At 50.1% G+C, this 22,330-nt stretch overlaps 1 protein-coding gene across 2 annotated transcripts in view; it reads right to left on the reverse strand.

Moving 5' to 3' along the window:
* Nucleotides 1-22,330, reverse strand: part of RGS3 (regulator of G protein signaling 3) — a 129,374-nt gene that overhangs the window by 98,229 nt on the left and 8,815 nt on the right. For both annotated transcript variants that reach the window (XM_068553060.1, XM_068553061.1), the window contains exons 2-8: nt 16,124-16,174; nt 13,403-13,461; nt 12,230-12,324; nt 11,188-11,256; nt 2,872-2,932; nt 1,599-1,689; nt 979-1,034 (exon numbers count right to left, since the gene is read on the reverse strand). In XM_068553060.1, the coding sequence (XP_068409161.1) occupies nt 979-1,034; nt 1,599-1,689; nt 2,872-2,932; nt 11,188-11,256; nt 12,230-12,324; nt 13,403-13,461; nt 16,124-16,174 (482 nt within the window). The remainder of the gene's footprint in view (nt 1-978; nt 1,035-1,598; nt 1,690-2,871; nt 2,933-11,187; nt 11,257-12,229; nt 12,325-13,402; nt 13,462-16,123; nt 16,175-22,330) is intronic.

A 22,330-nucleotide genomic window follows, 5' to 3' on the forward strand; every position in this document is an offset into this window, starting at 1 on the left:
ATCTCTGAACCTTACAAGTCCCACTCATCTGTGAAATGGGTAGTAACAACCACCTCAGAGGTGGGAGTGAGGGTCATGTTAGATAACAACCGAGGGACTACTCAGCACTGGGAGCTTGTTTCTCCCTCTCTTAGTGGTTACAGCAAACCAGAGATCACCTGCCATGGCCTGCAAAGTGACAAATTTGGATGAATTCCCTAAAATCCCTATAGGAAGGTTCCTCTCTAGCTTCAAAGCCCTAATGAAGTGAGGACCCATCGGTCTCGGGCTCAGACTCACAGCTGCTCCCTGACATCAAGGGGGCCAAACCTGAAGGCGAATTGGGCCACAGTGGCAGGGGAGGCAAGGGGCCTGAGGGGGCCTGCAGGAACGGGAGGACTCGGCTTCAAGAGCCCGAAAGTCAGTACAACCCAGACTCCTCTACTTCCAGGGGCCAGGGCCCGGCTCTCTCCCCACTGCTGCCCCAAGCTTGAGTAACCCGAGAAAAGCACCAGAAATAACCTCTTAAAAATGCACAGGGCTTCCCTGGTGGTGCAGTGGTTGAGAATCTGCCTGCTAGTGCAGGAGACACGGGTTCGAGCCCTGGTCTGGGAGGATCCCACATGCCGCGGAGCAACTGGGCCCGTGAGCCACAACTACTGAGCCTGCGCGTCTGGAGCCTGTGCTCCGCAACAACAGAGGCCGCGATAGTGAGAGGCCCGCGCACTGCGATGAAGAGTGGCCCCCCGCTTGCCGCAACTGGAGAAAGCCCTTGCACAGAAACGAAGACCCAACACAGCCATAAATAAATAAATAAATTTATAAAAAAAAAAAAATGCACAACTTGCTGAGTTTCCAAGCACCAAGTGAATCTGAGTCTCAGGCACCGAATGCTGCCCTGTTTAGGGGTCTCCTGGGCCAAGGGACTGACCAGAAGCAGGTTAGAGCCCAGAGCAGTGCTCAGGGCCCGTCAGTCCTGCCCAGGTTGTCCCCACCTACCTTGAGTTTCTCCCTGTTCTCGGTGTCCTCACCTCCCAACAGTCTCAACAAAGGGTCTGGAAGGTGACAGAGCAGAGTCAGAAAGTTTCTGCTGGCATCTAAGTGCCCGTTCCACAGACCACCCAGAGGATGAGGCCAGGGTGCCAGGCCCATGTGGCGGCCCAGGTCACTGCTGGCCTCCAGGATGTGGGAATGCCCAGGCTCGGGCCAGGCAGGGACTCAGGAGCCAGATGGGTGCGTGGGAAGGACAGAGCAGAAGGGGAAATTCCTCAGGACCCACAGCAGGGCCCACATGGCCTGTCTGCAGAGGTGGGCGCCCCAAGGTCAGCCAGGCAGCCCAGAGGGGATCCTGAGACCACGGACCCTGAGGAAGGGCCACACGGGAAGGTCCAAAAGCCCAGCCCTCCATGAGCTAGATAAATAAAGGAGTCATGGGCATGAGGCTGCCTGCAGGCTGCATTCTAGCAAGCACTCGTGAGAAGTCCCTGGACCCAGGGTCTGATGGCAGCCTAGGGTGACACATGCCACAAAACACAGGGACTGGGGCTACTACACAGTGGAGTGGGGGGAGCCCTGGGGGTCGGCATGTCTGGACAGAACTGAAGGTGGTGGACATGCACCTCTCAGGGGCTGCAGTCTCCGCCTGGCCACCTTCAGGTGCTTGGTCCGGCCCAGGTCCTCGCGCAGCAGGTAGTACCAGCCGCTGGTCTCCTGTCACAAGAGAAGGCGTGACATGCTCAGAGGAGGCAGAGGGCACAGGTCAGGCAGCCACCAATCCCCGTCAAAAAGCAGCAGCTGGAAAGCCTCCTCAAGAGCAGCATCTCTGCAGACACACACACTCCAGCCTCCCTTCCCCAAAGGGAGCTGCCATGCCTGCACCTCCAGGAAGCCCTCCTTGATGCTCCAGGCAGAGCTGATCCTCCCCTCTGCCGATTTCCCACGCCTCTTGTCCCTAGAGAACAAGTCTACTCACAGGCTTGCCTCCCCCACTAGGCTGTACACAGGCTCCTTGATGTGCCTAGCACCGTGCCTGGTACACAGCAGGAGCCCAATAAATGTTGACAGAACAGAAGGGAGGGAGGGAGGGAGAGGCCAGAAAACAGGCATCCTGAGGCCCCTGAGCAGTCCTGAGCAGTCTGGGCAGACATCTTCTCCCAAGAGGGAATAAGGCCAAGACTGCAGTCAAGACAAGATAGTTGGGACCCACATGTAGGATAAAGGGTCCTCAGCCACCTACCCCAGACTTCACTTCCAGGACACAGAGCTGGGTGGCAGGGCCACCTGGCAACTCCTTGCAGCAGGCCACCAGAACATCTCCAGGGATATGCAAGAGGAGCACATCCCTCCCCTGCTCAAAAGCCTCCAATGCGGGGAGTGCCATCCAAGTAGAGTTGGGTAAGGGTCTGGCCACCCACAGGGAGGGGCCTCTAGGTCCCAGAGTCCTCACCCAGCCTGAAGGAAAGCTCCACAGAGGATGTTCACTCCATCCCTGAGCACCTGCTAGGCCCACAAGCCTGAGACCTGGCAAACAACGTCAAGGCAACCCCTGGAACAGACCACGAGAAGCACCCGTCCCTCAGCCTCCAGGGCAGGGAGTGCCCTGAGCTCTGAGGGACCTGCCAGTGTCCTTAAGGGAAGACACCAGACCTAGAGCCTTCTGGGAAGACTTGGAGCCGCCTAACAACTGGTCTCTGACAAGAATGAGCCAAGGCAGGAACCCAGACCCTTGGTCACGCAGGTAACAGTGTTGTTATCAGGCCAGGGGGCACCTGTCTCAGTGGGGCACCATCTTACAGACTGAAGCCCCGCCACAGGGCTTCCAGACAAAGGCCCCTGCCTGTACCAGCCCTGGCTAGGTGGCCTGACACTGCCAGAAGCTTCCCTAGGACCCACCTTGTCCGGAGTCAGGAGGGACTTCACCCCAAAGCTCATGCAGCCAATGAGTCCACTCTGTCTGGGAGAACAAGAGAAGTTCGAGTGAGCACCTTTTCATTGCGCTACATCAGGAGGTCGATTGTCAAGTGTAACATAGGTTTGCCTGATGCACTGCAGTTTACGAAGCACTTTTACCTGCATTGTCTCATTTGATCTTTCCAACTTTGTGAGTGAGGCTGGAGTGGAGTTATTCTCTCCATTTCACAGGGGAAAAAACTGAGGCTGAGTTGATCCCCTTCCCAAGGTCACAGGACTCAGTAGTAGCAGAGTCCCATGGGAAACCCACCACAGAAGCTCAGAGTTACCTTGGAGGTTTGAACCGTTCTGGTGCTGGTAGGTCTGAAGAGCCAGTCCCCAAAGGGAATTTCAGCTCCCACATCTGCTGGTGATGCTCAATCCAGGAGAAGTTATGGGACCTCAAGCTCAAGGAGCTTTGTCTTAGGTCCAGGCAAGACCTGCGCAGTGCTTGGACAGTTCCAGATCAAGGTCCAAACCAACCTGACACACAAAAGTTGCCAAGACCAACCTGACCTGGCTGCCAGTGGGCCAGTAGACATGAGCCAGGGTCAGGACTCATGGAAATGTCACGCTGCGCAGACAGGCTGAGTTCAGTTGGGTCCTACTTGACTAAGGGTAATTCAAAGTTCCTGAAAAATGTCCATCATTGAGTTCCAATGTGCGACACTGAGGGACTGATTGATACTTGGCAGCTTTCAACAGTGATAGCATAGATTAATATTAATGAAGTGACAAAAATAATATTGCTATTATGAGATAAAAGCAAGTTTATAAATCTATAGTTTAATGAGAAAGATGTCCACCAAAATATTAACAATGGGTGTATCTGGCAGGTGGGACTAGAAAGGTTTTTCTTTTCTCCTTTGGGTTTTTCGTGTTTTTAAATTTTCACTGGGAACAAGCGCTACTTTTGGAATCAGAAAAAAAAAAGTAGTATAAATGTATTTGAAAGTACTTCTATTCTACCACATCTTTCTCCACCCTAACACTAGAGTTGCTTTTTTTTTTTCTACCTCTTCTCTCTTAGCATATCCCCAAAACTCAGGCCTCTTCAGAGATTGGTTTAATAGCTATTAATCAAGAAACAACATGGGTATTAAGACTGGAGCAGAACCCTGATGGTTGACTTCAATATGTGAGGGACCCACATAGACGAGGGATTCAGCATGTTCTGGGGAAGGCTCCATATCAAAGCCAAGGATGCAATGAGCTGCCTCGATGGGTAGTGAACTAACTCCCTGGAGATGTGCCTCCTCCGAGCCTGGTCTAAGGGGGCCTGAACAAGTCCACAGAACACCCTGAAGAGCCTGTCCAAGTCCTGTGCCCCAGAGCCTGCTCCTGAGATCCAGACCCAGTATGTCCAAGGTGGGGTCTGGGCATGGGAGTCTGGAGAAAGCTGCCCAGGGGATCCTACAGGGCACCCACCCGTGCCTGCCCCAGTCGAGGACCAGTAGTGTACAACATCTTTATAAATACATTTTGTTTGGATTCTCCAGAAAGGATGGCAGCCTACCACCTGACAGTCCTAAGCAAAATAAAACTGGCTTCTTGCCGGCAGCCAAGCCGATTGAGGGCCAGGGATGCAGAATGCTGGGGACGGATTCTCAAAGCTGGTACCCCGCTCCCACAGATGCACACTCTGCACCAGGCCGTGTCTCACCAGCTACTCTCACTCTGCTACCCGCCCCCCGCAGCTCTCTCTTCCTGCCCCCGCTTTCCTGCAGCCCCGGCTGCACCTGCTCTCTTCTCCTTCCTTGTCCCCTCCCATCATACCAGGCCATATTAACCATCTACCCATAGAGAACAGTGTAGTCACTCCATTAAAGCGACCCTTCCACATCCACCTGCCCACCCAGCACCAAAAACAAATACTCCTCCCTCCTGGCAAGTGGCCAAGTCAGCACTAATGGAGGGGCAGCTGCAGTGACCAACATGAGTGGCAGACACTGACCTGAGCTGACATCCCAGAAAAGCCTTGTCAAGCCTTTGCCAAAGTCCTCATCACTGATTTAATTTTGTGTGTCAACACATTCAAAAGCAACCCAGCTGGTATCTAGGTGCCCACACTGCCTTGCTGTACACTTTTCTTTCACACTGAGTATGGCTGTAACTTTCTAAATCTCCAGGCAGGATGCTTTAGCTGTAATAAAGGCTGCCTCTCCCTGCTCTTCAGTAAGTGGAAATTTCATCCCCTGGTGCTTAGAGAATACTAAATGGTTAATAGCCTCTCGTGAGCTTTGCTTCCTGCTAAGGGGCCTCCAATGATTTCATGATAATTTAGGCCAAGCAAATGGTCACAATTAATGTCCATAAGCAGGAACCTCTAAGTGTTCTTCAATTAGCTACTTCTGAAGCCTGTTTTCAAAAACCTTTGGAAGACGAAAGACTTTTTTTACATGCAGCCTGAGTACACGGCAATATACTGGTCAGGTAATAAACTTGGGAGACCGCCTGAAATTTCTCTAGGCACAAAGTCTCAGGGGCCAAGCCTTGGGTACTTCTGAATGCCGAACCCTAAGCTCAGTGAAGTCTTGACAAACGGATGAATCCATCGTGCCCATGTTGGCAGGCACTGGGAAAGGAACTGCAGCATTAAGGAAACAAGACAAACATTCAGGAATTTAAATACCAGTTCAAGACAGCAATACAAGGGATGTCACTAGACAGAGTGAGATTGAGAGTTGAACAGTGCAGGCAACAAATGCTGAAAGCTTAGAGAGGCAAGAGGTAGTTTAGGACTGAGATGCTCAAAGAAGGCCTAAAGAGTTAAGCCAGAGAGAAGGAAAGGAAGAGCATTTCAGGCAGAGGGAATAGCTGGTACAAAGGCTCAGAGGTAAGGCTTCGTGAAACATTCAAGGGCAAGAGTACAGCCAGCCCTCCGTATGAAAGGATGCGGAACCCATGGATACGGAGGGCCGACTATACTATACCACTTTATATAAGGGACTTGAGCATCCATGGATTTTGGTATCCACAGGGGTCCCGGAACAAATCCCCCATGGACCCAGAGGGATGGCTGTACTTGGCTCAGTTTACTTTTGAGCACAGGGTAGGAGACCCGCTACAAAATGAAAATGCATTATTTTAAGGGAATGCACTTTAATTCTCTCTCTCAGGGGCTTAAACTATTTCTGTTACAGACTTATCCCGTTTAATCTCAATTTATTTTTAATTTGATGGCTTAAATCACACAATATTTTTCCAATCATTTTTTCTTTCCTTAGGCTCAGTCCCCATCTCTGGTCACAAGCTTTCTAACTTTATGGCACTGCACTTGGCACTGAGGTTGTTTATAAAATAGTTTAAAGGAAAGAGCACAGAGTACCCAGGATAGTGTGCGACACACAGCAAGCAGCCTCTCCATATACTTAATTACTGTTAGCATAAAAGATTCCGTTTTTCAAACATATGCTGTGTGTGTTTTGGGGCTTTTTTAACTTGGTGCATAACATTACAATTCTCTCTAAGATTGTTCTCTGACCACAAGTTCTGAAAACACTATGATTGACACTAGAAGCTTCAGTTTGGCTTTTACCATATCATCAAACAAAACTTTTAAGTAGTTCAGTTCCATAGTCGGTGATATTAAGGAGTTACTGTTAATTGTTAAATGTGATAATGGCATTGTGGTCGTTTTCTTAAGCCATCTTTTAGAGATTTATATAGCTGAGATGAGATGATGTCATGAGATGGGATTTGCTTTAAAATAATCCACTGGAGGAGGGGAAAGTGGGTGAGGGCATAAATGAAATAAAATTGGCCATATATTGATAATTGATGAAGTTGGGCTATGAGTATGTGAGGGGTTATTACATACTATTTTCTAACTTTGCATATGTTTGAAAATGTCTATAATTTCTTAAAAACTCACAGAACCTGCAAGCCAAAAGAAATCTTTGAGATCACTGCATTTTACAGGTGAAGAAAATGAGGCCCAGAGCAGGGAAGGGACCTATCTACAGTCTCACAGCGAGTTGGAGCTAAGCCAAAATCTACTGCTCTGAGGCCTGGTTCTCCTCAGCTCCCACCAAGAGCTGAAATCACTGTGTGAGCTGAAATCAGCCAGCACCCCCAGAACTTCCTTGTAGATCATCTTGCTTCTCTAATACAAATTTACAGCCATAACTGGAAGGATCATGAGAATTCATGAAACAGATGTTCCCTTTTCATTTCCTATTAGTTTCAAAATGCAACCGCCCGGACTTCCCTGGCAGTCCAGTAGTTAAGACTGCGCTCCCCGTGCAGGGGGCAGGGGTTCGATCCCTGGTCAGAGAACTAGATCCCGCAAGCCGCAACTAAAGCCCACATGCTGCAACTAAAAGAGCCCACATGCCACAACTAAAAGAGCCTGCGTGCCGCAACTAAAGATCCCTCATTCTGCAACGAAGAGCCCACACATGGCAACAAAGATCCCGCGTGCCGCAACTAAGACCCAGCGCAACCTAAATAAATAATTTTTTTTTAATGTATCTGCCACATATTCAGCTGGATGATTTATATAAAACTACATTATAAATGCTATGAGAGGTAGCCTGAGGCCTGAGGCACAAGTGTACTGACACAGAAAGGGTGTGGCTTTGGAGCCCTTTGTCACCTGGGTGAGCTGGTCAAGTGTACTATAATGTGGTTTGGCACCAGGCTACCTGGATTTGCATCTTGTTTTCACCATGTGCTGGCTGTGTTACCTTGGGCAAGTTACTTAACCTCTCTGTGCCTGTAAAAGAGAGACATCAATAATGCCTACTTTATATGGTGTTGTGAGGATTAAATTAGATAACGCATGGAATATGCTTAATGTCCACACACTTAGTGGACATTAAGTGATTAATAAATATGAGGTATTATATAACCTTGGGCAAGTTCCTTAGCCTTCGTAAATCTCAGTTTTCTCTTCTCTGAAGAGAGAGACAATAATAATTCTTACCTCTCAGGGTCACTGTGAGGATTAAATGAGATAATGTATGTAAAGTGCTTGGCACAGAGAAGAGTTCATAAATGTTTGTTCCCTTCCTTCGGTAATTGTCTTTCATGTTGTGAAGTTGCATGTCCGTCCTTCAGAGAAGCACAGTTTGATCTGAGAGTGTTCGGCAGGGCAGAAGTTTCTGGCAAGCGCCCTGTCTGTCTCCTCCAGCGCAGAGGCCTCCTCATTCAGAGATGGATCAATACTCTGCCTCCCACCCGCTGAGCCGGTCACTGCGGTGCTGGCACCTTGGGCAGGGCCATCTGTTGGGAAAGCAGGTCTGCCTGAGCCTGCTCTTCCCTCTTGAGCTTCGGGTTGGGACTGTGACCACGAGTTTGCCTGTGTTTTGTTTAATAAGGAATCTCACTTTCCCAAAATAGGCAACAAGTGGAGACACTGCCTCTGTCACGCTGCCTCACTGGGTGCTGACTCACTTTCCCCAGCCTCACTTTCTTTTCCAAAAACCGCGAAGTGCACTGCTGCCACTTCTCCAGCAGGCTCCGCCTGGCCTGCTCTGCTCTCGCAGGAGAGTGGTCACAGCAGAGGGAGCGGTGACTCCCAGTTTGGTGTCTGCTTCTATCCAGAAGGCTCGCCAGGCGTCCTTCCGTGTCTCCACCACTCCTCCTCTGTCTCCTTCAGGGCTTTCCCTTCCTGTGTCCATCCCTTCAAGACGGGACTCTGACCCTTCGTCCTTGGCACCCACTGTCTTCCTGGGTGGTCTCACCTGCTCAAAATTTCACCCACCACCTTGGCGGGCACGGCTCCCACATCTCCACAGACCTCTCTTTCCCCTGAGCTCCAGGTCAGCAAAGGCAACCCTCCCACACAGCTCTCAGCTGGCTGCCCTCCAGGCACCTCCATCTCACCATATCCGCAGCTGCTCCCCCTTCCCCTCCGCACACTCTGGCTTAGCTGGAGACATTACCAGCTACCCAGGAGTTATCCTTGACTTCTCCCACTGCTCTCACAGCCAGATCACTGCTAAGTACCATTGGTTTAAGCTCCTAAATATATCCTGGGTCTGTTTCCCTCCTCTCTATCCCTAAATCATGTCTCTCACAGAGTCACCACAAGAATCTCCCAGCTCCTCCCCAACCTCCAAAAGACCTACCAGAGTGATAGATCTAGAATACACACCTGTCATGCCCCCGCTCAACACTCTTCAGTATCTCCCCATCACCAGATTCCCAAACACCAAGCTGGCTGCATGAGGTTCACCCTGAGAACTTGGGTAAGTGCAGATTCCTAGGCCCTGCCCGTGAAAATTTGGACTTAATCAATCTGATGTGTTGCCTGGGAACCTATGTTCCCCACCAGCATCCCAGGTGATTCTGATGCATAGCCAGGACTGAGAACTACTGGCCCTTCTGAGAAAATTCACACTCCAAAGAAACCCTACAGAATCATCCGATGTGGTTTATGCCAGCCTCTTCATCTTATCTCCAGTCAGTCCCTACATTGTAATTGACCCTCCAGCAACACCAATGAGTTTGCAGATCCCTCTCCATTCCTGCCCTGCCCTCTGTACTCTACTGGCTGAGACTGAAGACTCTAGGGTCTAAATACCTGGGTTCCCATCTTGCCCCTACTGTCCACTGGCCATGCGACCTTAGGCAAGTAACTCCCTTTCTTAGCTTCAGTTTCCTTTTCTGAAAACTTAAGACAAAAACATACTTTCCTTAGAGTTGTTTTAAGAACTAAATGAGATAATGCACTGTTAAACCCTGGCTTGTGGTCAACACCCAGTAAACGATTGCTCTTGTTTACGATACCAGTAAACGATAAAGTATCAGTAAACGATACTCTATTTTTTTTTTTTTATAGTAGCCTTTAAGTTATGTAGTAAGTCTGTCTCCAATTATTTATTTATTTATTTATGACTGTGTTGAGTCTTCGTTTCTGTGCGAGGGCTTTCTCTAGTTGCGGCAAGTGGGGACCACTCTTCATCGCGGTGCGCAGGCCTCTCACCATCGCGGCCTCTTTTGTTGCGGAGCACAGGCTCCAGACGCGCAAGCTCAGTAATTGTGGCTCACGGGCCCAGTTGCTCCGTGGCATGTGGGATCTTCCCAGACCAGGGCTCGAACCCGTGTCCCCTGCATTGGCAGGCAGATTCTCAACCACTGCGCCACCAGGGAAGCCCCAACAATACTCTATTGAAAGACAAATCTTTCATTATGAAAGTTGAGGAAGGCTCAACTTTAAAAGCATACTAGCTATCAAATTTAGGGTACCAAAAAGCACTGAGCCCCAAAATATTTTCTGGGTCTAAGCTGGTGAGTTGAGCTGATTTTCATTCACCTAGGCCCTTTTCCGGTCACCATTCTGTTCTACGATTATTGGACAAATGTTACTGGCCACAGAGTCTCCCAGATTTCTTGGGCTGCACCAGCTAAGTGAGCCCCTGCTGCTCACAGCAGGCCATGCAGTCAAGTGCTCTCACCCACTTCCATTCCCTTCCCTTAGCAGCTGATTCTCACCCTTACCACCCAGCACTCTTCCCCTGCTCTGTACTGGCCGCCATTACTAACGACTACATCCGCCTCCTGTGTCCTGGGCTGCCTGAAACCTGTTAGGTTTCTCCTACACAAAACTCTGCACCTCCTAAACTGGCCTCCTCATGGCAGCCTGAGCCCCCCGCACGTGTTCCTGCCTCTTTGCCTTTGCTTGTGCTGTGCTCCTGCCTGCAATGCCCTTTCCAGCCTACTCTCCTTGTCTTATTCTTGAGCTCTGCCCCAAGTTCAAAATCCCACTTTTTGCATGAAGCCTTCCTCGATCGCCTCAGCCCATGATGAACTCTCCTTCTTCCCACACTTACTGTCTTATTACTCATTTTGTTCTTTTATTCCTTCAGCCAGTAATCACCAAACATCTACATGCTAGGCACTGGGTACAGTGGTGACTAAGAGAGAAATGGACCCATTTTTCATGGAGCTTCTACTCCTGTGGAACTGAGCCTGTGTGTATTGTGACTGTAATTTGCCTCCATGCAGAGCCTGGTGTCCTCTTCTGAAAGTAGGTCCCTTGAGAGCAGAAGCCACATGTAGGCTCGTTGGCATCCCAGTGGCCAACACAGTGTCGTGTTGATACCAAAGGCTCAGCAAATGCACGTTGGTAACATGATCCTTGGCATCACCTGGAGTGACGGGGACTCAGGGGAGTGGCAGCCTCTCAAACTTAGCCACCACCATTCATTTATCCACCAAGCACTAACTGAGCCCCTTCTGTATGCTGGCCACCTGGCTGCCACCCATGAGCCCAGAGCAGGATCTCCCCTCCAGCTCAGCAGTTCCCCTCACCTGGAGTCACCTGCCCTGTTCCACACTGTGACCAGAAGGCGCTTCTGTTCGTCTTCCTCTGGGACGGGACTGCAAAGCAAACCAGACAGTCAGCGTGTTAGCAGGGCCGAGCTCCAGTCCAGACCCACGGAGTCCATCATCACGGCAAATTCTGGAAATAACCTGAACATCCAACCATAAGGAGCTGGTTAAATAAACTAGAGCACAAATAGTGTGGGAGATGAGTATTTATATTCATGAAAGAGTTTACATTACATTGTTAGGGATGAAAAGGAGGTTACAACACAATACTATAGAACAATTCCATCTTTGGAAACACACACCCACACAAATTCAAAGATCTGAAAAGAAATACCACAAAACATATCCGTGAGCAGCAGGACTAGGAGTGTTTTCTCTCTTCTTCTTGTTTACCTATATTTTCTATTTTTCTACAATAAGCAAAATTACCTTGTGTAGTAAGGAAAATAACAAAATATGATTAATTTTCACTAATAGGAAAATACAAAATGTCCATTACCTTCCCATTGGCCCCAGAGCTCAGGGATGAGGGGAAGAAATAATAATAATAACACCTGACACTCTGTGTTATACTGTCTCATTTACACCTCCGCTCTCTGAGGTTGGTACGTTATTAGCCCCATTTTACAAGTAAGGGAGCCAAGACTCAGAGAGGTTAGCAAGTTGGGGACGGGCGGGAGGGGAGGCAAAACATCCCTCAGCTTGGAAAATTCCTGCTGCTAAAGGAGAAAGTTTGTCCCGAGGCACAGTGGGAAATTGCCTACTTTTTTCAGGGGCTGCCAGCCTCAGGCTGGACATTTTAGTTATGAGAACCAGCCACATGATACCATATCACTGTGGACCTCGATGCTGGGCCAGGTGCCAGGGATGCAAGGACACAAGTCAATGAGAAAACAAAGACATCCTTTAGAAGTCACTGTTTTTCTGCTTAGATCTGATTCTAGATTTGGCAAACAGAGCTGTTTCCAGATAAACACTCCTTCCCTCTGCTCTCGAGGGCCCAGCTGCTCCAGACTCTTACAAGAAGAAGTGTTCGTGGAAGACTGGGTCTCTGCAGTCTGGAATGGTCTGCGTCTTCTGACAGCGTAGTCGATTATCTTCGGGGACCAAAGAAATCTTGAATTGGAGAAAAGTAATGGTTAGCTGATCTCAGAGCCATGTAATCACCTAGTGGCTGACTCTGCACACCTCCAAGCTAAAGGCTTCCCGAGTGTTCTTCAAACCAGCTTCTGCAGAGGACAGAGTGGAGTCCTCAGTCAAATGCCAGGAAAGAAAGAGGAGCCCTGGGCTGGAGGCATGGCAGTCAGATGCCAGGACAGGGCCTCACAGGGGTGGTACCCAGGAGGCAGTGTCAGGCCCAGGCAGAGATGGGGTGCAACTTGACCATCTCTGCTCTTCCTCCAAGCAGAGAGGTTCCCCCAAAGCACAAGGCCTCTTCTCTTCTAAGTTCCCAGCAGCGGCTGAGTGCTCCCTTCCCAGCAGGCTCCAGGCCAGCCTCTGCCAAGGCCCCCAACCCATGCTCTCGTCCTAGTGCCATGCATCCCCCGCCGCAGGTTCCCACCCCGCTCCTGACCTTGTCCCAGCCCACAGGGGCCTCTGAGCAGCCTGGCGGCTTCGGGAAGAAGGCAGAGTGGTGCATCAAAGCCTGCACCTGACATCTGGCTGCCACACTCTGGGAGGCGCCTGGCCTTTGGCTCCGGCTGGAAGTAGGCCCCCTGCCCCTATGGGGCCTCTGTCTTCACCCCAAGGGCTCCTTTCAGATGGATCCTCCAGCCCTCAGAGACATTCCCTCTACCCCACCACCCAAACTACCATCCTGCCTCTAGTTTTGGGGAAGAGAGGGGTGAAGATGTTGCTTTTCACCAGAGGGCTTGGGATTGCCTGTGGATTTCCGTCAACCACACACTCACAGTGCTCACCTATGGGGTGATGCCCAAGATCACCCATAAGATTCCAGAGCTTGCAGGAAGCCCTAGAGACCAAGCCGGGCTAAGGGAAGGGGGTCCATCTTAGCTCAGGGCCTCGTCACTAGGCTTAATAAATGCCTACTGACCAAATGATGTAACCGCAGCTGCCACCTCGAATGACCCAAGGCCCACAGATGTGCTGGGACCTTGGAACTCAGTCCGGTGATGTGGTCCCTAACCACGCCCTACACCACCCATACCCACCCCACCTCCAGCTCATCATATACCTTCACGTAGGAATCACAGACGCCAGGCTCCTTGCTCATCAGGCCTTTGCCTTCTATGACTAAACAGAGAATTAAAATGTTGGGGTGGGTGGGTGGGAAGGATCGTTACCAGGCTCTTAATCTACATATCAACCACTGGATATTAACCCCTCTCTGGTCTAGCCCACTCCCACCGTCTCCCACACTCAGGCAGCACCTTCACCGAGGCATTATAGGATGCTTTCAATTCCCTGACTCCCTGAAAGGGAATGTAACATTTATGGAGTCCAACCCCTCATTTAATGGCGAAGATGAGGCTATGAGGGGCATCCAAAGGCAGTAAGAAATGTGCCCAAAGTCACAGAGCAATGGGAATGACAGAGCTTGCTTTAGATCCCTGTCTCTTGACTCCCAGTGCAGTGCTCCTTCCACCGCACAAGACTGCCTCCTGGGACGGAAGGGCCAAGTTGGAGAACATAGTCATGTGAGCCAGAGCAAGCTGCTTCACCCAGGAGACTGAATTTGCCATTTTGTAATGGGTCAGTGATAATAATGGGTTAGTGATAATAATATCCACTTCACGTGGTAGTTGTGCAGATTAAACGAGATCATGTGTCTAAGGTGCTTAGTAGAGTGCCTGGCAAGGTAACTGCTCAAGAAAGGTTTGCTAAAGAAAACAAGAATAAATAAAGGCAAGGGATTGGGGGGTGGGGTGCGGGGTGCAGGTCTGGCCACGAAAGCAAGTGTGGCTTGTTTGCCTGAGGTCTGTAGAAAGCAGACAGTGGACCTGACAGAAGCTGAGCCTCTTTTCTATTTTCTTTCTGTTCGGTTTTAATTGAGCCCTAGGGCTTGGCTCAGACGGACCCCTGTAGTCTGAGGCGTGAGGCCTGGGAAGCCAAAGGAGAGAGGGGAACAGGCTGGAAGTGATAAAGGGCCTAAGACTGGGGTGAAGCCAAAGCAAACTGTGCAGGACAAATGGACCGGGGGAGGCCAAGATGCACTTGGCAAAAACTGTTTGCACAGCTGGAGTCAGGCTCTGGCAGGCAAAGAACCCCCCTCTGCTGGTCCTTGGGAAGTTCACCTTGGGCCCCCCAAGGCCAAGACTGGAGGACCCCAGGCGCCTGCTGGTCTCCTCTGCCTGGTATCCTAGCAACTGTTCCTACGTGAGACCTTCCTGTGGGTGTGGCTCTTGAGGGTGGGATCCAGGCCCGATGAACCCCTTGGTCTACCTGTCCCCCCGTGGAGTTGAGGCAGACATGGTCCCCACCCTCGCTACACTCCCCGTCTACTGAAGGAGACAGATCCTGGACACACCAGGGTGACACAGTGTAGTCAGGACTGTGATGAGGACACAGAGGAGGAAGCAACAAACTCAGCCCTGCAGGTGGGTCAGGGGGTGATTCCTGGAGGGGAAAAAATGAGGCAAAATGAGCCTTCCTTCCTGAGTCTTAATGAGATTAAGGCAGGCGAATTTCTTACAAAATCAGAGGAAGGGAGACTTGTTCTTCAAAAGGAGTTCAAACAGAAGGCAGGCTCAGACGCAAGGAACAGTGGGTGCGAAGGCAAGGGCATAAGCAAGCATGATGCATTGGGGGGCGAGGAGGGCACAAAACCGGACAGAACAGGGGGCGGAGGTTGCCTTGAACAGCAAGAGCCAGGGAGGCTGGAGAGACAGGCAGGGCCTGCTGGGCCAAACAGAAGAGCCGGACCACGACAGAAGCTCAGTAACTATTTGTGTGCTGGATGGAAGGACAAACAAATGGATAAATGGCAGGTAAAGTATAAAATCCTCTGGGTGGCACATCAGATCTTCATGGCCCGGTCCCAGCTCACCCCTGCACCCCTTCCTGTGCTGCGCCGCAGGCACGTTAGACAGTCCTCAAGGGCATCGTGCTCTCTCTGACCCCAGGCCTTCGCACCTGCAGCTCCCCCAGCATGCAGTGCCCGGCCCTCCTGCTCCCCTCTGCCTGGCTCAGGCTCGGTCCTCCTTCAGGATGGAGTGTGGGCATCGCCCCCTCGGCCAAGCCTTCCTGCCATCCTATCAGCACCACCCAGACAGAGGTGGGTGCTTCTCCTTGGTGTCCCCAGCCCCTAGCACAGGGCCAATGCTCAATCACTATTTTTGGAGTTGATGGTTTTCTATCTTATTTAACAGACACTAATATAGGGTTTACCACATGCTGGGCGCTGTCTTAAGCGCTTCACTAATATTGACTCCTTTAATCCTTGTCACATCCCATAAGATAGGTACTTTTATTGCCATCCAGCAGACGAGAAACTAAGCTTGCTTAAGGTCACTTGGCAAGAAAGTATCAGAGCCGGGATTCAGACATGAGCAGTCTGGTTCCAAAGGTGGTGACCTTAGCCGTGACACTGCCATCAGTGAACGAATGAATGGATGAGAAAAACAGAAAGAGAAAAGAAAGGAAGGAAGAAAGACGAGAGGAAGGACAGGGAAGCTCTTCTGTGGCCCTGCTCCACCGGGGCCAAGCAGGATGCTGAGGTGCCCAGGGACAGCTCCAGCCTGCCGTGGACTCCACCTGCATCGGAGCAGGACCAGGGAGATGTCTCTAGGAGTCCCAAGTGAATACTCGCTTTTTTTCAACAGACACATGGCAGGACACTATACAAAGATGAAAAAGTAGCCTTGGCCATGGTAATACCTCCACCCGGCCCTGGCTCCATGCGGGAGGCCAAGTAGCCCAACTTTCCCCGGTGAGCCCGGCACACAGCCATACTCACTGTGGAGCAGCAGAACCCGGTCCTGGGCATCGATGGACAGCTTCAGCTGACCTGAGGAAACAACAGGAGAAACAGCTTCACCTCGTTTCCTTGTCAGGTGAAAAATGGAGTGACGTCGACGGGAATGTGCTTCTGTTCATGTGAAGCGATTCAAAGATTCATACAGTCTCTGGGTTGGAAGAGAGCTCAGAAGCCACCTAGTTAAGCCTCCTCACCACATCAATACCTCCAGCGGTATTGATTTCCATCCTTCCTCCCCCAGGTGATGGGGAGCTCACTACTTTACAAGGCAGCCCAGGTCAATGCTGGGGAGCTCTCACTGTTGGACAGTCAGAAAAGTTGTTGCATCCACACCTCAGTGAGGCTAGATTGGAGAGCTAAGGATCCTGGGTCTCAGTCAGAAGTCCATGCTGGGGGGTTGGCCAAAGCTTTCCAGCTGTGACAGACAGCTAGCTATGTTCTGGGAAGGCAATAACAATACAAGGACATATGATGAATGAGTTTGGGGAAAAGCAAAAGGAAAGAGATCAGCTGTGGGCAGAGAGATCCTTCAAAGTCAATGCTACTGCCCCCAGTCATTCCACAGAATCCTGACCTCCCTAAAGAAAAGCTAAGGAGGCTTTCTCTGACCTTGGCTTAAAGCCTTGCTACTCAAAGTGAGGTCCAAGAACCAGCAGCACAAGAAGCATGTGGAAGATAGTTAAAAATTCAGCATCTCAAGCCCTGGCCCAGGCCTCCTGAATTCAGGGCTACAGTTTAACAATATCCCCAGGAAGGAGAGCCAGACGCCGCCTCGCTCTCGTGTCGGCCAAGCAGGCCTCGCAGGCCCGACAGGTTCGCGCTGCTCCGCCTCGCAGCCCCAGGGACCCCACTCGCTGGGGGATGGCCTTCTCCCCCAAAACGAGAGTGAAAACCAACTCTAGTCACCTGAAGCAAGAGAAGGCTTTGATTTCCATTGTGATGAGAGGTACAGGTGAATGTAGGAGCTTCAAGGACGCCCTAAGGAATGCTGCTTTAAAGGGCATCCAAGATAAAACGACTGACTCAGAGAAGCATGCCATATATTGGAGTTATGAAATGTCACTTCAAGGATCAAGAATGTGAGCTGTAAGTGAATGTGATTTTTCAAGCTATAGTGATGTTTTCTGAGGGGCTGTGATTTTTTAAAATACAATTGTAGTTTAATCCAAAAAAACAAACAAACAAACAAACAAAAACCAATATCCCCAGGAAGTTGCATGCACATTAAAGGTTGAGGAGCCCTAGACCAGAGCACACTGAAGAGTCTCTGAACATGTTTCTAAGCTTGGAGATGGCCCTCTTAAGCAATACACAAAAAAGCATAAGTCACAGGGAAAAGATAGATAAATCTGACTCCATAAGACTTTTAAAATGTCTGTTACAATTAAACATATCATAAACAAAGTTATGAGACAACACAATAGAAAAACAAGCAAAGGACATTGAATTGGAAATTCAGCAATGACAAAATGGCCCATAAACATGCAAAAAGATGCTCAACTTCATGAAGATCTGAGACATGCAAATTAACAATAAAATGCCACCTTCCCCCAATCTGATCGGCAGCTAATCTAAAGACAATAATGTCAAATGTTGGTAAAGATGCAGGAAAACAGATACCCTCATACCCCGTTGGAGGAAGTGTAAATGGAGGGTAATTTCTGACAATATCTATTAAATATAAATGTCCTTATCATTCAACCTAGCAATTATACTTCCAGGTAACTATCATAGACAAAAACTCAAGTGTGCACAAAGGCTGGTACCACAGCATTGTAAAAAATTGGAAACACCTGAAAAATCCATCCATATGAAAATGGTTAAATGAACGAACTATAGCTGTGCTGTGGGATAGTATGGGCTGATATAAAGAATGGGGGAGCAGTATAAGTCCTGGAATAGGAACATTATTGAGACATGTTTTTAAGTGGAACAAGCAAATTGCAGAACAATACACATGGTATATATTTCTCTGTGTGTGCTGTGCTGTGTGTGTGTGTGTGTGTGTGTGTTTTCTGAAAGGATGTCAAATTAAAAACAGTGATCACCTCTAGGGAAGAGACTGTGAATTGGAGGGAGGGAAGTCAAGAGGAATCTCAACCTATCACTATTGTAGTTGTTGTAACAGTACAAATATATCCATGACCTATAGCACTTTTATAATTAAAAATAAACTAAAGAGGAAACACACAGACATAGAGAACAGACTTCTGGTTGCCAAGGGGGAGCAGGGGTAGGGGAGGGAAGGAATGGGAGTTTGGGATTAGCAGAGGCAAACGATTATATATAGGATGGATAAACAACAAGGTCCTACTGTATAGCACAGGGAACTATATTCAACATCCTGTGACAAACCATAATGCAAAAATATGAAAAAAATATATATATATGTATATATATATAACTGAGCCACTTTGCTATACAGGAGACATTAACACACATTGTAAATCAACTATATTTCAACAAAACTTAAAAAAAAAACTAAAGAGGAAACAAATAAAGAAGGAAAGGGGGGTACTTCCCTGGTGGCACAGTGGTTAAGAATCCACCTGCCGATGCAGGGGACACAGGTGGGAGCCCTGGTCTGGGAAGATCCCACATGCCGCGGAGCAACTAAGCCCGTGCTCCACTGCTACTGAGCCTGCACTCTAGAGCCCACGAGCCACAACTGCTGAGCCCACGTGCCACAACTACTGAAGCCCGTGCACCCAGAGTCGGTGCTCTGCAACAAGAGAAGCCACCGCAATGAGAAGCCCACGTACTGCAATGAAGAATAGTCCCCGCTCACCGCAACCAGAGAAAGCCCGTGTGCAGCAACGAAGACCCAACACAGCCAAAAAATAAATAAATAAATTTATAAAAAAACGCAAAAAACAGAACATCAGGTCATCCTCACAGACACCCAGTGGCTCGCCAGAATGGATAGAGGAGAGATAGGACCACACTCCTCCTCCTCAATGACACGTGGAAAAATCTTCTCTCCATCCAATAGACTCCTCCTAGAACCTCAAGAAACCACTGAACTGGATCTACCCAGTGGACACAGGGGAAGGGCAGGGCTTCCCAGCCTGCAGCAAACCAGCACATCATCCAGAAAGCCCTGCATCTGCTCCATCCATGACAACACTGTCTAGAAGTTATCTGCCTCTGCTTGATCACTTCCAGGGATGGGGAGCTTGCTTCCTGCAATGAGAGCCCTGTCCCTTTTGAGATAGATCTGATTGTTCCGTGCTGCATCTTTATTGAGCCAAAAATGGTCTCTCAGTACCTTTCATTGACTGGACCTCACTGTGCAGTCTCTGGGCTCTCTCCTTTACACCAAAGTCTGAAGTCCCTCCAACATTCCTCATGGCACAGTTAGACATCCCTCATCATCCCAACTGTTCATCTCTGGACATGCCCCGTGAAACTGGACTGGTGGTTGGGGCTCACGCTTAGTTGCTGGCTGGCAGAAGGGCAGGCATAGCACAGAAAGGAGGAAAACTCCACGTCTCATAGCTCTACAGCAGTCCACCAACCACTATGATCTTGCCCCTCATACTTTGGGGTGTTTAAGCTACAGTCCCAAGCAATTCAGGCTCCAGCAAACCCTGGTCCAGCTCTTCACCCATCAGAAATCCCTGCCGCTCTCCTGCCCAGGACACTGATCTCAGAAGCCCAGGAGTTCTGCTCCAGCCCCAGACCCAACTACCCTCCTCTCTCAGAGCCGCAGTGTCCTCGGCCGTGAGGTGGAGCTAATAATAGGGGTTATCGCACTTTCTGAGCTGTGTGGGGATCAGATAATGCTGGAGGGCGAGGAGGTCCTTGGATGAAAGGCGCCAGGAGAATCCATGGTATTATTAGTTCAAGGTCTGAGCAATTACCACTTTGGGGCTCCCTAGAGCTGAGAAACCTCCTACAAAAACCAGGCCCGGATCCAGCGTGGGGTGGGAGAAGGAGGCTGGAAACAGATGAACAGGGCCAGCAGCCATGGACTGGATCTCATCAACCCAAAGGCATCTACAGTTAACACATTTTTTCTGAAACTGTTACCAGTGCAAAGCTAACTCGGGCCCCAAACACATCTGGCTTTCCGCAGCCGTGGGAACCACTGTGCTGCCCAACACCTATCACCTTCCAACGGCTCTTTCCCAGAAATCAGAACCGAGAAATCTCCCGACACAAATGGTCACTAATTCCATTTGGCAAACATCTGCCGGGCACCTGCACAAAGGCCTGAGGGAGGAAGGGCAGATCTGAACAGTGCCTACCCTCAGGGAACTCAGAGCCCAGTGGCTAGGACAGGGGCGTGAGCAAGGTCAAGGATGGCGCTGGAGCAGAGGACGGGCCTGGGGTGAAGACTGACTCAGAAATCAGATGAGTCTGCACAGCTCCACGCAGCTCCTCTTCTGGGCCCTGCCTACACCCTGTAACAGCAGAGAAACCAAACCCAGCAGACCAAGCTCCAAGTCCCCAGGGCAGTACACACCCTACCCCAGCCCACTGTCAGGCTCACAGATGAGGGACGGCAAGATGAAGAATGGGAACCCTTCCCTCGGCCATGACTGTCCCCTCTGTCCTCCCCCTTAGTCCATTCCATCGAATGTCTAAGACTCCTGAAATCACCTTGCCCAACCTCCTCATTTGGCAGCCAGAACAGTCCTGCCCAGAGATGAAAGGTGACTTGCCCTGGACCCAGAGGGACCAGGGTAGACTGAGCCAGAACTAGAGACCAGAACTCTGCCCAAACCTTTCCTGTGCACTGAACTGGTTTTCCAGAACACTCACAGCCCTCTAACTACGCACCATGGCATCTGCCAATGCAACCCTGGGGTCCAGGAGCAGAGAGAGCCATCAGACACAGGACAAGGTTTGTCCTTTGCTTGAGAAGCCAAGAGGAAGCCCAAGAGAAGGCAGGCTCCAAGAAATGTCTTCAAGTCTAGAGAAATGAACCACCAGGAGGAGGGGAAGTCAGGTTGAATCCCTGGGGGCTTCAGCTGGTCTAGGTACCAGCTAATCAAGCCCCCCAAATCTCTGGTCTTGTCAATATCCCTACTTTCTCCCTAGGCTCAGGGTGTGGCCTGAGAATATGCAGGAAGTTCAGGCTAGAGGGCCTGAAGACATCCTCACCGGGTGTTCGGGAGCCCTGGAGAGGGCACATCCCCAGTTCCCATGGGGCTACAGTTGGGCACTGACTCTGTCTGCAAAGGGTGGTGGTGACAGGTGCCCAGAGAGGCTGCAGAAGGTCACCAGGGAGCGGGGGCCCAGAAGTAAAGGGAGAACAGATGGGCCCCATATGGCAGGAAAAATACCGGATGAGAGTGAGCTTCAGAAAGTGCAGAGAAAGCAATGAACCCATGTTCTGCTGGGTACAGGACTTGGGGGTTTCGGACTCACTGGACACTATGGGAAAAAAGTTATAGAAGCCAGCTAAAGAAATTTAATCCGGCAGACCTTCCTAAATAGAGGGCCACAGGAAGATGAGCTCCGACTCTCAGGACACAGTCAGGAAGAGACCTACTTAGAAAATGAAGCAAGAAGATGGGGGCTGCACACCACTGCTGGGCACAGGGATCAGCAGGAATGTGTCCGAGAAGGAGCTCACACCACCCAGAGGAGTGCGGAGACTACATTTATGAGGGACTTGCCTGGCTAGCAAGGAGCACCAGTCATCCCCAAACTCAATTCACCCCAAAAGCAATTCCCCATTTAAGAGCTGTCATGTGTTGAAAGCCACAGGAAGGTGGATGATAACAGGACAAACATACAAAGGAGGTTGGGTCTACGTGGAGCCTGGCCAGCCGCTAACACTCAGAGAGGGTTATGCCCTGTTCATGCATTTCACTCTCTCTGCCTCTAAGGGAGAAACGGTAGCGGTGCTGGGGAACACAGCTCTTAGGATGTAGCCCTGTAGAATTTCAAGTGTTTTGTTTTGAGGAGGGAGAACCTTGAGTTCCATTTGGAGAAGCGGCCCTGGCTTTTGATGGTACGTGCTGGCAGAACAAAAGTGAGGAGGGGGCTGCCGTGGTGGAATAAAAATCATGATGGGTCAATTCAACCCTGTTCATTTGACTCTCTGCTTCCTGTGAAACCTCATATTCATGTGGCTTCCCAAGCTGTTTTTCCTTCCAGAAGTAGATTGCACTGCCAGCATAAGTCTGCTAACATCTTGACTGCAACCTACGTGAGAGACCCTCAGCAAAAACA

Source organism: Eschrichtius robustus, chromosome 10 (genome assembly GCF_028021215.1).
Source record: "Eschrichtius robustus isolate mEscRob2 chromosome 10, mEscRob2.pri, whole genome shotgun sequence".
Classification (NCBI taxonomy): domain Eukaryota; kingdom Metazoa; phylum Chordata; class Mammalia; order Artiodactyla; family Eschrichtiidae; genus Eschrichtius; species Eschrichtius robustus.